The 16,480-nt window shown below is 49.9% G+C and overlaps 1 protein-coding gene across 1 annotated transcript in view; it reads left to right on the plus strand.

Annotated features, from left to right (window-relative positions):
- Nucleotides 1–16,480, plus strand: part of PLXNA4 (plexin A4) — a 437,042-nt gene that overhangs the window by 317,887 nt on the left and 102,675 nt on the right. The window contains exon 5 of the mRNA XM_056123992.1: nt 15,182–15,282. Within this exon, the coding sequence (XP_055979967.1) occupies nt 15,182–15,282 (101 nt within the window). The remainder of the gene's footprint in view (nt 1–15,181; nt 15,283–16,480) is intronic.

The raw sequence follows: 16,480 nt of genomic DNA on the forward strand, positions 1-16,480 counted from the left end.
ACTCAGGGACAATCCTACACTGGGTGGTGCTTCCTTGCCTTGCCCTGCCACATCTTCTCTGCCCACCAATGTCCCCTCATGCTGCCACACAGCATGGCCCCGTGTGCTACGTCCTTGCAGTGCCAGCCAGATTTTCTGCCCCAGTGTCTCTGCAAAAGTCAGGGGAGAGGTGGGTACGTGGAGGCCAGCCTATGCCCTAAGACCACCATCATGTCCTCCAAGTGCCTGAATGACTCCCTCGCCTCCCCACATGTCCCTGGGGACTGCTAGTCCAGGGCTAGAAAAGGGATTCAGGAATGTTGCTCCATACTTGGAAACCTGTCTCATGAGCTGGGGGAGAAAGCAGCTGGAATAGAGAGGCGATCACTAAGACAATGATGGTTGGAGGAATTGTTTGGGATGGGAGATGTGTGTTGAAAGTAGATAAAGGACCAAACATGATAGCCTCTCAATATCTATATTGCAAACCATAATGCCCAAAAGTAGAGAGAGAATATGGGAGAAATTGTCTGCATAGAGGTGGGGGGGGGGGGGTTGGAAATGTGGGAGGGGTAATACTTGGGACATTGGTGATGGGAAATGTGCACTGGTGGAGGGATGGGTGTTCAATCATTGCATGATTGAAACTCGAACATGAAAGTTTTATAACTGTATCTCACAGTGATTCAATTAAAAAAAAAAGAAGAAGAAGAAGAAGAAAGAAAGGGCTTCTAGAAAAGCCAGGGAGGGCGGAAACGAGGAGACTGTGAACTGGCTGGAAAGTTCTGGAAGAGTCATAAAGCTAAAGCCCAATGAAGGGGCAGGCAATCACTCTGTTGTACAGATGGGTCGGGATTCCAAGCTCATGAGGTCCCGCTCAATCTCTCTCTCAAGTTCTGGTCCCTGAGAGAGCCATATCCATCAGTGGTGGCCAGAGCACATGGGAACCGTGTTGGGCTGAATTTGTCCTTTAGGGGAGATGAGTCTGTCTGGAAGTAGAAGAGGCCCAAAGGGAAGTTCCCTGGGTGGACCTCACCTAGTGACAGCTGCCGTTTCTGGGTTGCAGGTGCTCAGGAACTGTAGGCGCCTTGCATGTACTTTGTTGATTAACCTGCAGCAGCACTCAGAGGCTGAGAATTGTTTTGATCTGGCTGAGATGAACAGGCAGAACAGGACTCAAAGGGAGACCCCAGCCCTGACCTTCTGGTGTCCTGGAAACCCCCTTTTCTCCAGGTTATCCATCTACTGAGGTTGCATGTGGCTGGAGCTGAGATTGGAGAGATTGACAGGGGGTTTCTGGCCTTCCTTCAGGCAGCTCCACATCTGTCCTCAAGAACAAGGACACAGGAGTCCAGAACAGACACCTCCCACCTCTCCTGCCCCCGACCCACCATGCCCTCTGCCCATACATTCAGTCACCCCTGACTATCCTGTGAACCAGCCTCTTCTTGTTCAGAAGAGAAAGGCACGCTGAACGCCTCCACCCACCATCTGCCACTCATCAGATACCTCAGCTGTCCTTCTTAGGAAGTACTGATGGGGCCCCCACTCACTCTAATCTGAGACCACAGACCCATGTCCAAAGTGCAATGGGATCAGTACCCCGCAGAGGTAAGGGCTGAGACATCCTCCATCTGACGCCTCCACTTTGTCTCTTAGACAGAGGCAGCTTCCCTCTGCCCCCCCCCCCCCCGCCACCTCCACTGGATGTGGCCCCATTTGACAGAGGTCACAATGGACATAACCAACTCTAACTTTGTTCGTGAGGGTTGAAATGCCAGTTAATGCTGGGTTACCACATCCATTATGCATACGGGGAAACTGAGGCTTAAAGACGTGAAATAGCTGGCCCCATATTACACACTTGACTGGAGGGTAGGTCAGATTGTGGAACTACAATTGGACCCACAGACAGAACCTATGTTCAGGGCCAGAGAGCGTATCCAGGGGTTAAGACTCTTTGCCGTGCATATGGCTGACCTGGTTCAATCTCTAGCACCACCTGATCCCCTGAGCACCATCAGGAGTGATCCCTAAACACAGAGCTGTGAATAGCCCTCCCCCCCCACCAAGCACTTCTGAGATCTGGGCACCCCAAAAAACCTAATGACCTAATGACAAAAATCCTGGTCTGAGATGGGACTCTGCACAACACCCCAGCCCCCCACCCCCGGCCTACTCCCACCCTATGTAGTGTCTCCTACTCTCCCTTTTGCGTGTTAATATATTTGATAGATGGGAAAAGAATCATTCACATGAGTGGGTTTGTACTGATGATCAGAGCATGGGAAACATGCCTTAGAATTCAAAGTATATTTCAGATCAATATCAGCTGACCGCTGCAATAGCCCTGAACTTCCCCAGAATGCAGACAAGTCACGCCATGGGGCTGGAATGCGGGGAGTCCTAGAATGGCACCCTTTTCAAATGCTGCCCCTGCAAAGGGTGCTTTTATGCCAGAAGACTGTGGCAAATGCCCACTTGGCACTGCCCCTGAATCAGGGAGACACACCTGCCCAGGCAGGAGAAGGTGCCCATGAACACAGATTCTCAGAGCAGAGACATGTTTTACTTCCACGCTAGCAACAGGCACCAGACACCCCCTTGCCCCCACACTACCCCCTATGAGTTAATATTGGTTCTGGAGCTGGTTGGCTACTCAGCCCTGGGGGTGAGGAAAAAGGATAAGCACTGAGCACTTACTTTTTGGGGGTGTCTCTAACTCCTGTGCCAGCACCACCTGGCTTTCTGAGCAGGGCGCTGGGTGATGGGATCTACAAGGCACCCCGCCAGGCAAGGGTATCAGTTTCCATTCATTGAAGGCCTCACGTTTGTTTCCCAGGCTTGAATTCCTTTCTGAAGGAAGATGCTTGTCTGCTCTCCAAAGGCACCCCCTTTCCTCGCAGACAAGGGCGTCTGGAAGGAATCGTGTGTTCCCACACCAGCTTGCTCCATGCCTGGGAACCCTCCTTGCTTCTCTCCAGACATGGGTCTGGGAGCGCTGGACACTGCCAGCCCCCGACCCAGCTGCCTCGGGTCTTCTTAGACCCGTTCCCCTTGGGCCCTGTGTGTTCTGGATAGATCCGTCAGAATGCGGCTGGTGACACCGGCCAGCCGTGCCCTCTGCAGAAGGCCGTTGGAGCCAAGGGCTGGGTGCCTGGTGGAGGAAGGAGTGCCCTCCCCCCCCCGCCCTGCCAGCCCTGCCACTTCCCACCAAAAGCCGTGCCAGCAAGCAGAGGGCCTGGGCATATGTCTGGGAACTGGCTTGGCTCAGCTGCCTGGCCTGAGAGAGAGGTGTCACCCTGCCAGTCCCTCCCCCACCCGCTGCTTCTTGGCTGCAGGAACAAAGGCCCCTGTTGAGTAGGCTGAGCTTGGGAAACTTAGGACAGAGGGTCCTCAGCCCCTCAGTGGATGGGGCCTGCCCCCCAGGGGCTGTGAGCTTCAGACTTGGTGAGAGATGGCTGGGAGGAGGGCAGCCCTTTGATCCCTGGATAGAGGCTCCAACCCACCTGCTGGGCTGGGAGTGGGGGGAGGGGCTCTCCAGAGACTCCCACAGGTGGTGGTTTCTGGGCCCCCCAGCTGGGGCCAGGTCAAGGGTACCTCTCAGGGCAGGAGCCGTCTCCAAGGGACTGGAACCTTTGGACAAGCTAAATGTCTCCCCTGGACAGAGGAGGGACCAGCAGCTCCAAGGCTCCCCTCTCTCAGCTTATTAACCCTGTGACTGCTGGAACACGGCTTCCACCTGCGGCAGGTATGGGTGGGGCTGCAAATGCACCATGTGATGGTGGCCCAGGGCTCAGGTAAGCCTGAGAGTCCAGATGTGAACACACCTTGGCCTCTGTACCGAGAAGGAAGTTGGTGGCAGTAACCCTGCAGGGTTAGGTTTCATCACATGGCTAGAGCCAAGAGGGCCACCGTTGTCCCTCCCTGGAATCCTGGGGATTCGAAGAGCATACCGAAAGTCAGTCCATTCATTGATTCATTCCTGGACTCTTCATTCGTCCACTTGCTAATTAAAGGTCTCCTAAGTTCTTTCCTCCTGCGCTGAGTTCTTCGAAGTGGAGAGAGTGGTTGTCGCATCTGAAGAAGCTGCTAGAATGACAGGCAGGGCTGTTACCGGCATTGTCAAAACATGTACATGTGCTAGCCCAGGTAGCTAACATGAGAATAACATGGATCAGCTATTCGGGGTGCTTACTGTTACTCCTGGAGGAGGAAAGGGGTGTGGGGGCTCAGAGAGGTTAAGGAGGTTGTCCAGGTGACACAGGCAGTAGCAGAATGTAGGGTTCAAACTTGGAACTCTGCTGCTCCCCACCCCCTCTCCACTTCTCCCTTAGCATTAAGAGAAAGCTCTTCTTTCTTTTTTTGGCCCTGGAGGTGGCTCTGTGGGCTGGTACACTGGTTCTGCCTGACAGAAACTCCCGTCCCAAGTTTAATTCCCATCCCGAGTTCCCCCCACAATGGCCAGGTGCAACACTCTACCACCCGGCCCCTGAGCACCAAAAGGCACCGGCAAAACAAAACCCACTGTTTTCTTTCTCAACTGCCCTAGAGGGAGCCGGGCAGTCTCACTGGCGATAGCTCTCTTTCCTGGGGGTGTCCCTGAGCACACTCAGACCCTCCTAGTGGACAGTAAGCAGTGGCGAGGCTGTGCCAGGCTCAACCCAAGAAGCAAGGCTTGGGGGGCAGAGAGGCGTGTGTCTTGTCCCTGAGCCTGGAGCTGGAGCTGCTTTCTGCCCCCATCTCAGCCACCGCCCTGTGCAGCGGTGACCTTGGACAAGCCACCCCGCGGCGCTGGCTGGCTTTTCCGTCTGTGCAACCACGGAGAGAAAAGCTCCCTCCGTGGCGTGGTGAGGGGTCTGACTAATAGCAAGCGACCCACGGAGGGTGCTGCATGAGAGAGACCGTGCAAGGAGGGGGCGGTTTCTTGAGGCGCCGCAGAAAGCTTGCTGTGAGCCCCGCGCCCCGCTTCCGGCTACTGCCGGCTCCTAATGAGCAGCAGCATATGCCGGCGATTGCGGCGTCAACGCGTGCTCTTTGGCTGTCCGAGTTCCCGGAGCAAACTGGATTCCTATTAGGCATTTATGCTTATTAATAGCAGCAAATTGCAGCCCTCCGCAACATCTGCTACTTTGTGTTTGCGAAGAGCCTCCCAGACCATTTGCATGAGTAGTATTTCCGTGGCCGCTTCTCCGAGGCAGAGGAGGTCTGGGGGGATGCTGAGCTGCAAAAGGAGAGGCGGTGGACGCCTTGCAAAGAAAGAAGCTTTGTTCACCCAGGGTGCATGAGGGCTCGGCTCTCAAAAACTCCTATTTGTGGAGCTGTGGTTCTGAACATCAACCACCTTGACCCGGGACCTTGAGGTTCTAAGTAGCAATGACCTGGACCCCAGGCAAGTTGACTAGACATAGGAGGGGCAGTGGTGATGGATTGGGCTTCTGTCCTTGACCCCTTGGCCCTCTGCTTTGGTGTGCTCTCTAGGCAGGATTTGTGGCTCTAGGAGAAGAGACAAAGCTTCAGAAACCTGGGGTGATGGGGTCAGCAGAGCAAGGGTGGCCCTGGCCCCTCGCTACATGGACATGGAATGTAAAGTGCCCAGCCCAAGGGGGAGATGCCAGCAGGGACGGGTGTCCTTGATCCTTCTACTAGATTCAGTCTTTAAGTACTGGTGCTAGGTGCAGAGCGCCTTGGTGTTGGGATAGTCCTGTTGGGAGTCCGGGACAGACTGGTGCACACTACAGAGCTGTCTGTCCATTAAGTCTCTCTTCTGGGATTGGCACCGTGGTGCAGCTGTACCCAGCCTCTGTGCTCAGTTAGCTACCTACAGCCACAGAGCTGTGGAGTCAGTCCCCACCCCCTCCCCCAGCAAGCTCAGTGGCAGCTCCTGGGAAATTGCTCTTGTGCTCACGGATTGAAGATCCCTTGAGTGTGAGTTGACCCAGGCTTAGTCTCTGCTGGCTTGCCCTATGCCACATCAACCCACCAACAGGGCGTCACTCTCCACCTTGGCTTGGCACAAGGGGTCTGCTCTGCTTCACTGGGACTCATACAGGTCCCAGGTAGCGGGAGGAAGCAGCTACCTGGAGCTGCCCTGGTGGAAAGAGGAGAACATGAGAACAAGGTCCAGCCAGGAGGAGCAATGCAATCCTTGGTTGGTTCCTGCCCCCATCAGAAAGACTGTTCAAGTCCTGCAGCCAGATGCAAGGTTCCATACCCTTACTTTCCTCTCCATTCACCCACAGGTTACACCAGGGGTAGGGACTGAGAAGCTGCTTGCAGTGCATAAAGTGCTGGAACCTGGAGCATGGGCTTCCATGGCTATGACTGGCCTCCTGGTCTTGGCTGTTTTGGTTTCTGCCAAGTTCAGCAACACCTGCCACCTTCCAGCAAAGAGTCAGTGAAGGATTTGTGCCCCAGACACTTCATAGAACTTGGAATATGCCCAGTTTATGCCCCCACAACCACAGGGCACAACAAGGGGCAAGGAGGTTCTCTATTGTGGAGAATCCTGGTCAGTCGAGATGAACTCTATGCAGTCACCAGACCCACCCAGGAAAGAAAGATGCAGACACTTGAAGGGGTTCCCAAAGCCCATAACACCAAGGTCTGTATGTTCCATTGTGCTAGGAATTGTCTAGCAAAGATTGGACTTTTCCTAGCTCTTTCTTCTGGGAATAGCAGACAGGTGGCACTGCACTCAGATATAGTGACATCTGGTGTGGAACCTGCATGGCGTGACACTTCCTGCAGCCCACCTCTCAGATTTTCTTAATGGGTTCTCTCATCTCTCTTTTTTTTTAAATTTTTGATAATATTGAAGGAAATTGGGTACTTAAGATGCCTTTTGGACATTTAAATTAACTCCTACCATCAGGCTCAGTGTAGCCACAGTACCATTAGCATCCAATTATAAGAGGAGAGATGGAATAATAAGTCATATCTCAGCCAGAATGTCAAGCACTTAAACAAATGAGGGAGACACATACATATGCACGCATGTACACAGACACACACACACACACACACATACACACAAAGAATAATGCACAGTGAATCTCTGGAGTGGTTCTGAGTGTCATTGGCAGAGGCACAGGCTCTGCAGTGAAGGTCATAGGTGGAGTGAGGACCCTTGTGGGAGGAAAACATCTTGCAGCCTCTCAGAGAAACTTGGCAGAGAGGAAGCAGAGCTAGTACTGCTGGGACTGTCTGCCTTGGGCACAGCCAGGATCCAGGATTCCTGAAACCCAAGTTCCCTTGATCATCATGCAGAGGCTGATACAGACCAAGGACATACGTTGAAGTCCTCACCAGATGCCTGTGATCTATTCTATTCTTCATCACTTCCTATCTTCCTCTTCTAAGCCATTGTCTATAAATGCACGGCCTTGGCCAATGGGCCTAGATGTGTAAGGGAGCAGAGTCGATGGTTTTAGTCATAGTATATTAAAATCAGACAAAAATACACTATATACTCCTGGGCTACTTTGTTCTAGCAATAATAAATAGTTGGGTTTTTCCCCCTAAAATCTTGACTCCTGAGAACATGCTTCATATACTTCAAGATAAATTGGAAAGTGTGCATTAAGAACTTTGCTGGCTTGCAATGCAGAGACAGGCCTGTTGTCTCAAGGAAAAGATCCTTTTGCCATGGAACTGTGTACCAAAAACAGAACTACAAAGAAGTCTTGAGTTTGCTTTGCTGTTGTTGGTGGTGGTAATGGTACTGGTGGTGTAAGTTTGAAACTGTTTTTTGCGTACTGTAGATAAAAGGTGGTAAGCATGGGATTCAGAGTTTTCTTTGTGGGAAAAGGTGGAGAGTGATGTAGGAATGAGGGAGCTAAGAAAGAATCCTGCCTTATTGGGTTGAAGATCAAGGTGTTCAGAATCAAAACTTAAAGGGTTGTCCATCTGTGGCAGACCTCGTGGACAACAGTGGTTCCGTTAGGCAATAACCCAGAGGCAAGGTGTGGCAACAGTGGTCCCTTCTAGTTTATGTGATGCTGCCTTCCAAGAATTGCGCAGTGGCCAAGTCATCTCAGGACATATTTCTCAAAATGAATTTCATCCTTCAGGGACAGGTGGCAACATTATTTTTGGACACTTAGCTTTGGGATGGAAGGACGTGGCAAACCAAGGTGGTTTCCAGAACAGTAACCTGGTGGGGATAGAGAGGGAGAACTAAGGAGATCATGTAGGCACTTCCAGGCATAACCACAAGAGAAATGCCCAAGCAGAGCCTGAGTAGCACCAGGCAGGTGTTGCAAGGGTCAGAAATACTCTGAAGTCATGGAATATGCTTGAAATCCAGACCCCTCCCAGAACCTCTGTAAAGGTGGGAAGTGGAGAGATGAGGGGCACTTCTGAATGTTACCAAATTTTGGTCTGATGGTTCCACACTGGGCAGAAGAACCAGAGCTTGAGGACAAGGTCCGACTATGCACTAAAGAAGAGACCTTCAGGGCCGGAGTGATAGTACAGCAGGTAGGGCGTTTGCCTTGCATGCAGGTGACCCGAGTTCAATCCCCGGCATCCCATATGGTCCTCCAAGAACCGCCAGGAGTAATTCTTGAGTGCAGAGCCAGGAGTAACCCCTGAGCATCTCTGGGTGTGACCCAAAAAGAAAAAAAATAAAGAAGAGATCTTCATCCATGTCCATTAATCCATTTGAGGTTAAATTTAAAAGAGTAACGATGCCTATCTTTGAGCTCAAGCCTCAGAATAGTTAATATTAGTCTTCCAAGAGAAAGCTATTTTCCCTTGGACCAACGAGAACTGAGCAGAAAATTGGCACACTCATATCCATCGAATGGGTTTCTTTGAAAGGTGTTTTATATGCAATAAAAACACATAGAACATGAAACTGATTATATATCTGGGGGAAGGGAAGTACTGGTTCATATCCAGCTGTGCTCAGGAATCCATCACTCCTTGTGAAGTTTAGAGGACCACATGGGGTTCAGGGGATCAATCAGGGTCTTCTGCACTCAATATAAATGTCTTACCCCCTGTAGTAGCACTCTTGCCCTAACTCTCACTCTTTATAAGCATTCAGCAGCATTAAAAACCCACAGTTTTTTTTAATGTACCAAGTTATGCCATGCCACCCTCAAACCTTTCCATGTCCAGAAATTCATTCGTCTTCCCAAAGAGAAATTGTCTTCGTAAAGCAGGGTTTCCCTTCTCTCTGTCCTCAGCCCCAGTAGCCACAATTCTACTTCCTGTTTGGTTGGTTGGTTGATGAGTTTGGGGGCCACACCCAGCAGTGTCCATGGCTTACTTTGGCTCGGCACTTAAGGGTCACTCCTGGCACTGCTCAATGGGCCATATGGGATATCAGGGAATTGAACTCCACTTTCTGTTGTTATGAAGTCTCTGTGATCAGGGGACACTCCCTACCCACCTCTCTGCCCAGGACAGAACACATCCAATATCTGCCTTTTGTGATGACTCATTTCACTTAGCATAATATTTTATAGGCATCCTTGACACAGGGAGCCTGTATTTGAATCGCCTTCCTTTATAAGACTGGGACTCCTCCATCATTTGGTACCAACCACATTTTGTTTATCCACATACCCTTCCTTGACACGTGCTAGGCCTCTACCTTTGGGTCAACACAAGGCATGTTCCTTTGAACCCAGCACACAAGTGTGTGTGCAAATGCCAGCTTCCTATTCCTTGCAGCCTGTTCTCAGGAATGGAATTCTTAGAACACCCAACAATTTTGTGCTTAACTTTGTGAAGCATGGTTTTAATTGCCCAAAGCTGGGAGAAAGGGCCAGGCTAGCAAGGGGCAAACTCATGCTAACTCGGGGAGTCCCTCCTCTTCCCCCAGCACAGAGATGGCATACACAGAGAGCCTCTGGAAAGAGAGGATGCCTGTCTCTGGAAGCAGAGAACAGGATTTCAGCCCTGTCCATCCACACTTCTCCTAGAGGCTCAGAGTAGGCTGTTGTCTCTGGTCTCAGAGACCCTCTGTACCCTGGAGAACTCAGGTCACTTCACCATCTGAATCGTTTGCACCTCTTCCTGCAGTCTGAATTCCCACACTGGGTTAATTAGCATGCCTGGCACTGGGGCTGAAGACTTTAATCAGCGTGGGGTGGTTTTAATTAATCGTGTGGCTCTGCATCTGGAGTGGTGTGTGTTTCGGGGTCAGGAGAGGAGGCGGGAGGGGGTGGGGGAGGCGGCTTTGTCTGCTGTCAGGTGTGGGTGGAACCCTTGGGTAATGGAGGGACAAGAATGAGTGCAGTTACCTACCTGGGCTGGCCCCTGTGCAGCTCACTGGGCATGGGTGAAAGGCACAGAGGGTAGAATTGTAATGAAGGAGGAAGTATGGTTTTCAAAAGTGATTTAATGTGTCAGGAATACCGTGTTCCAGAATTGCCTGTGGGGTGATGGACAAGACAATGTTGTGATGGGGATTTGGAGATGTGGGGGCAGTCTGAGAGCATGGAGCTGTGCAGAAAATAGCTGGAGGGTGGGACTCTGAAGAGTTCCCAGGGAAAGTACTAGAATGGTGAGGGGTCAGGGGTTAGCACCTTTCTGCTGGTCTGCCAGAGTGTTGTTGGTGTCCAGTTTTAACATTCATGCTTTTAAAATAATGGAGAAAACCTAAATGTCAGAAGAGTAATGGAAAATGACTAAGCACGGAGGTAAGAAGCGTCTTTAAGAAAATCTGAAAGGAAGTGAGTCTGTTCATAACCACCCAGGACTTAGCTCTTTGACCACAGGATCCCACCTAGATGTAAACTACAGGATTTAAGTTAACCATAATCATTTAAGTTACTGGAAAGACAAGGTAAGCCCAGAAAAGGGGTTTCCGAGGGCCCCCCCACCATCAGAGAAGAAGCAGTGAGTGACTAATACAGATCACCTGAACTCCCTGCATAGTCCAAGAACTTCGATTCTCCTGAAGCTTAACTATTAACTGCTCACCACTGGCTGATTGCATATGCATTAGATGTTGTATTCTTCCAAAAACAAAGCTAGAGAAAGGACTCCAAATAAAGACAAGAGGAAGAAAAAATACACATAGAGCCCTGCTCCATCTTTACCCATAGGTAGATAAGTTTATGTGAGTTTATGCTCTAAGTTTCCACTGGAAATTTGTGACATGAAACTATGCCTGCACCAACATTGATGCAAAGCCACACTAATACCAGATACCAAAAAATGAAAAGATACTGTGAAAAAGAAATTTTTTTGCTTTGAAAATAAAGAAATAGCAATATGATTACAAGTATTTGTATGTATATGTGTGTGTGTGTGTGTGACAGTATCACTATCATCCTGTTGTTTATCAATTCACTTGAGCGGGCGCCAGTAATGTCTCCTTTCGTCCTAGCCCTGAGATTTTAGTAACCTCTCTTTACTCGTCCTTCCCAATAGTGTCACATTGGAGGTTCTTTCAGGGTCAGGGGAATGAGACCCATTATTGTCACTGTTTTTGGCATATCAAATATGCAGCAAGGAGCTTGCCAGGCCTGCCATGTGGGCAGGCTACTCTCAGTAGCTTGCTGGGTTCTCCGAGAGGGTTCTCTGAGACTATATGAGGTCACATGGCTGTGAATATATATATATATATATATATATATATATATACTGAATATATATTATAGAGCAATAGCACAGTGTTAGGGCATTTGCCTTGCACACAGCCAGCCCGGCCGAGCGGGGTTCTATTCCTCCGCCCCTCTCGGAAAGCCCGGAAAGCTACCAAGTGTATCTCACCTGCACGGCAAAGCCTGGCAAGCTACCTGTGACATATTCAATATGCCAAACACAATAACAACAAGTTTCACAATGGAGACGTTAAACTGGGCCCGCACGAGCAAATCTATGAACAACAGGAAGACAGTGACAGTGATATATTATAGATTTATTCATTGAGAAATGAGGAGATTTTATGGATCTACACAGTTCAGCCCTGTGAATGTGCCAGGGTCAGCTTGAATAATACTTGTCATTTGTATCCAGCTCGGTCATTTACAAAGCATCTCCACACTTGATGGGGAAGGGAGGGACATTTGTGCTTGGGGAAACCCCATAAATTAGAAGGAAAACTTTCATCTCCCTGTCAAAAAGGAAAGATTAAGAAGGAAACTCAGATCTGAAGGCCCAGAGACTTGCCATGAGTGAATGGGGGTGCCAGGATTTGCACCTCACTCTACAGGATCCTGCCCTCTTTCCCAACCAACTAAAATGGCTTTTGTTTAACATCGAGAGCAGAGGGACCTTACAAGTCCAAGTACGGAGGTTATGAAACCCAATTACATGGTACTTTCAGGAATCAGAAGGCATGGAAGAATGAGGATTTCAGGCTCCGCAGGCAGCCAGCTTTTAATGTCGCAGAACCCAAACCTTCTAGTACATCTGCCCAAGACAGATCATGGAACTCTTCAATGGAAGCAACTGGGCGGGGGGTGGGGGGGTTGTGAATTAAGTTTAGATAATAAAATGCCTGGACTGAGCCAGCTAAGTGCCTAGGCCAATTATGCAAGCCAGAACCCATGCCAACGTGGTGAGGTGCTTTGTTTTTCCACTTTGATCATGACGGCCCCTTCCCTATATTTTTCTGCTACATATTTCCCTCCAGGCCTAGGTTTTGAAATATTTTTGCCTCCTAAACAAACAGTGTTTATTAAGTAATAAGTTTTCTATGTTTAATATGGGACATAGATCACCGGGCATGCAGGTTAATATTGAGCAGCCGCAATCCAATTTCCATTTGGCTTCTGAAAATATTGAAGCGTGTGGTCCTCCTTAGGACTTGTAAATTCCTAGAAAACCCAGTACTTAGGGAGGGGACCCAGAATTTATTTGCCTACATGACTGGCATGCCTACTTACCAGGTGGAGGAGAGAAATAAAATTGGCAAGAGAAGCAGACGTTCCTGCCCAAGTGTAGAGTTACTGAGAACAACTTGTATGAGATTGATCATCAGGGGCCGGAGAGATAGCACAGAGAGTAGGGTGCTTGCCTTACTCATAGCTAACCCACGATTGATCCCCGGCACACCATCTGGTCCCCTGTGCCAACCAGTAGTGATCTCTGAGCACAGAGCCAGGAGTAATCACTGAGCACCTCCAGGTGTGTCCCGAGTACAAAACAAAACAAAACAAAAGACTGAGCATTGAGGCTAATGACAAAAGCAAGAAGACTCTAGAAGGCAGAGCTGAGAGCTGGCTGGTTAGGAAAGAAAAGAGAAGGCCCGGGAGGTGGGACGATAGCTCAAGTGATAGAGAACATGCTTAGCCTGTGTGAGGCCCTGAGTTTGATCCCCAGCACCACCTGCTCCCCCAACACTGTCAGCAATGGCCCTGGTGCCCCCTCTCTCAGCACCCCACTCCCCCAACCCCCATTGACTGAGCCTGTGCACCAAACCATCATTATCAGATTAACTATCACCAGGAGTGGCCTCTGTGGGAATGAAGGAAACTAAAATCCTAGTGTGCACAAAAGACAACTGAGAAAGTGGAGGAGGCGCCAAGGTCAAAGGTAAAATGGTACAATTGGGAGTAGGAGTCTCTCTGGCATCTCAGAAGCTGTGGAGGCACAGAACTGGCCTTGTGAAACCTCACAATACTTGAAAACCGAGGAAAAACAAATGTATACAGGGAGCAAGAGAAATAAGGTTGCAAGAGATACGGTGGTTTTGGAATTCAGGATTCATTCCATAATATGGGTTTGAGACTAATTAAGTGAACTGTGCAGAAGTAAAGGGTAGTTCCCATCAAAATAGTCCTGCTGCTGTGGAGATGGAGAGCCCAGGACAGACACAGGACAGCCTGACAGACAGCCTCTGGGCTGACTCCTGAAGCCCAGATCTGTTTGCATCTGTGCCTGGACCAACAGCTCAGGGTCTGCCATCTACCATGGAGAATGAAAAGGAATCGCCCCGTCTAACTTCCGTAGCTCATGCTGAAAGAGTCAAGCCTGGTCCTCTATTGAGAGGGGTTTTTTTCTCTTTTCCCCTAAGTTTCCCAACTGGAGAAGGATTTTGGGGAAAAGAACACACACACCTTTTTGTAAAGATGAAACCAGTCCCTGGGAGGAGAACAGATTCCACTGCTCTGGCAGATCCTAGTAGGAACCAGCCGCCTAAGTCCCAGGCTGGCAGGGGGAAGGGCACTTTCTTGGAGAACAAAAGCTTCAAGAGATCTTAGGGCTTGTAGGGGAAGTGGGCGCCTTGGGGCTAAACAGAAATGCCACATGGAACTCTTTAACAAGTGGCTGGTGAAAGCTAATAAAACGTTTGGGGGTGGTGAAGAGGAAACCCCTTGTTATGAAGAGGGACTGGGTCAGGGGAGAAATAATACCAGCTGCTCTTTGAAAGCACTAGTGAGAAGGATTTTAGAGCCTGTGGGGCAATTTTATGGGAGGCTGGGGCGAGTGACAGCTGCAAGGCAGGTGGTATTAGGTGCAGAGAAAAGCAAGGCTCTGGCACTTGGGTTCAGCACTCTTGGGAACAGCAAACTCCCCCTACGAATAGGAGCAGGAGTAGGAAAAAAGAAGAATCCTTTTATGGCAAAAACAGAACAAGAACCAACTGAGAAGGAATAAACATTCACGTTTTTACCGGTGGTTCAGAACCCCTTGTGGGGTCCTGAGAGATATCACAGCAGGTACAGGAAAGGCGCTTGCCTTGGATGCAATGGACCCAGATTCAATCCCTGGCATCGCATAGAGTCCCCTGAGCCTGCCAGAAGTGATACCTGTGTACAGAGTCAGGAGTAAGCCCTGAGCACTGCTAATAGTTCCCTGAGCCTGCCAGGAGTGATACCTGAGTACAGAGCCAGGACTAAGCCCTGAGCACTGCCAGATATAGTACAAAAGACACACATACCCCCAGCCCCTCAAAAGAAAATTCAGTGTGGGATGTGTTGGCTGGCAGAGAGATATGGGATTCTGAGTGGTGGAGCCTCTGAAATGTCGGCTGTACACAGAGTCTCTATTTTAAGCATTTCACCTGAACACTTAATCTGAACTCTCTGAGTCTCTTCCTAGAAACTTCTAAGGAAATAACAATGCCAAAGTTTGCTCCAGCCTTCTGCTCCATTCCCCTCCTCCCCCGGGTCGAGTCCCTTTCCATGCAGACATCGCAGGTGCCTGCACCTTTTCAGCCGATGCAGGTGGAAGACATTTCCCTCTCTCGTGCTTGGCAGAACTTGACCACTCTCTCCCCTGTCTCTCCGCTCAGCTCACCAGAGTCCCCGTGGAGTCGTGTGGGCAGTATCGGAGCTGCAGCGAGTGCCTGGGCTCGGGAGATCCCCACTGCGGCTGGTGTGTGCTGCATAACACGTGAGTACCTCCATGGTCTTCCCTGGGCTCGCTCTGCTTCTCCCCTCCTTGCCTTGCTTTTTCTACTGCTCCACCCTCTCTCCATCCCTCTCCTGGTCTTTCTCACTCCTGTACCGTTGGCAAGTTTATCTTTCCTCCTTGTTCTGACTTCATTTTAATTATCACATTCCCAGGAGAACGTCCATGGAAATGGCAGCGTAGGGGGAAGGATAGTGGAGGGCTGGAGGGCTTGGGGGGACGGTGGGAATAGATGTTTCTCAGTAACACTGTTACCCCGAAACCGGTTGAGTTCCTGGGAGGATCCATCAATTTTGTATGTAAAATGAGCCAACGAAACCCCAGGCATTGAAGTGATAGTTATTTATGGAACAGCTCGCTGGAGAGGGTAGTTTGGGATTCCTCCAGGCTCTGTGTATAGGTCTTTTACCTGGTTCTTCACTGCCTCCTCACTGCTGCCTGTGTGCAGAGTTATTGGTTCATGCTGATGTCTCATTGGTTCTGTTTCTTTTTTTTTTTTTCTTTTTGGGTCACATCCAGCGATGCTCATGGGTTCCTCCTGGCTTTGCACTCAGGAATTACTCCTGGCAGTGCTCGAGGTACCATATGGGATGCTGGGAATTTAACCCGGTCGGCCGCATGCAAGGCAAATGCCCTACCTGCTGTACTATCACTCCAGCCCCCGGTTCTGTTTCTTGAAGTCCACCACTGTCCTTTCCATCTGCCATCTGTTGCTGGCGCTGTGCGGCTGACCTCCCTTGGCCCAGAGCCCTGTGGCTCTTAGCTTGGCTTTCTTGAGTTTTCAAGCCGTGTTGGATAGAAAACTTGCTGCTCCTCTTTGGGGTACAGGTGAAGGGTCAGAGGTGCTGCCCCTGGGGCACCAACATTGGATTAGGGAGAGAGAAGTTGCCTGTCCTGTGGGGTTTTATTTGTTTTGTTTTATTTTTTTAGTACTACTACTCTGGCCCCTTGACCATTTCCATTCTCTGTCTGACTGGCTACACCTCATGTAGATGAGATTTCAAATGACTAGAGACAGTATAGAGGGTAGGGCTGTTGCCTTGCACTTGGCTGACCCAGGTTCCATCTCCGGCTCCCCATAGGGTCCCCAGAGTCCCACCAGGAGTGATCCCTGAGGACAGAACCAGGAGTAAACCCTGAGAACTGCCGAATGTGCCTCCCAAGCCAGAAATAAATCAAT

The sequence above is a fragment of the Sorex fumeus genome, unplaced genomic scaffold (assembly GCF_029834395.1).
Source record: "Sorex fumeus unplaced genomic scaffold, SorFum_2.1 ptg000048l, whole genome shotgun sequence".
Classification (NCBI taxonomy): Eukaryota; Metazoa; Chordata; class Mammalia; order Eulipotyphla; family Soricidae; genus Sorex; species Sorex fumeus.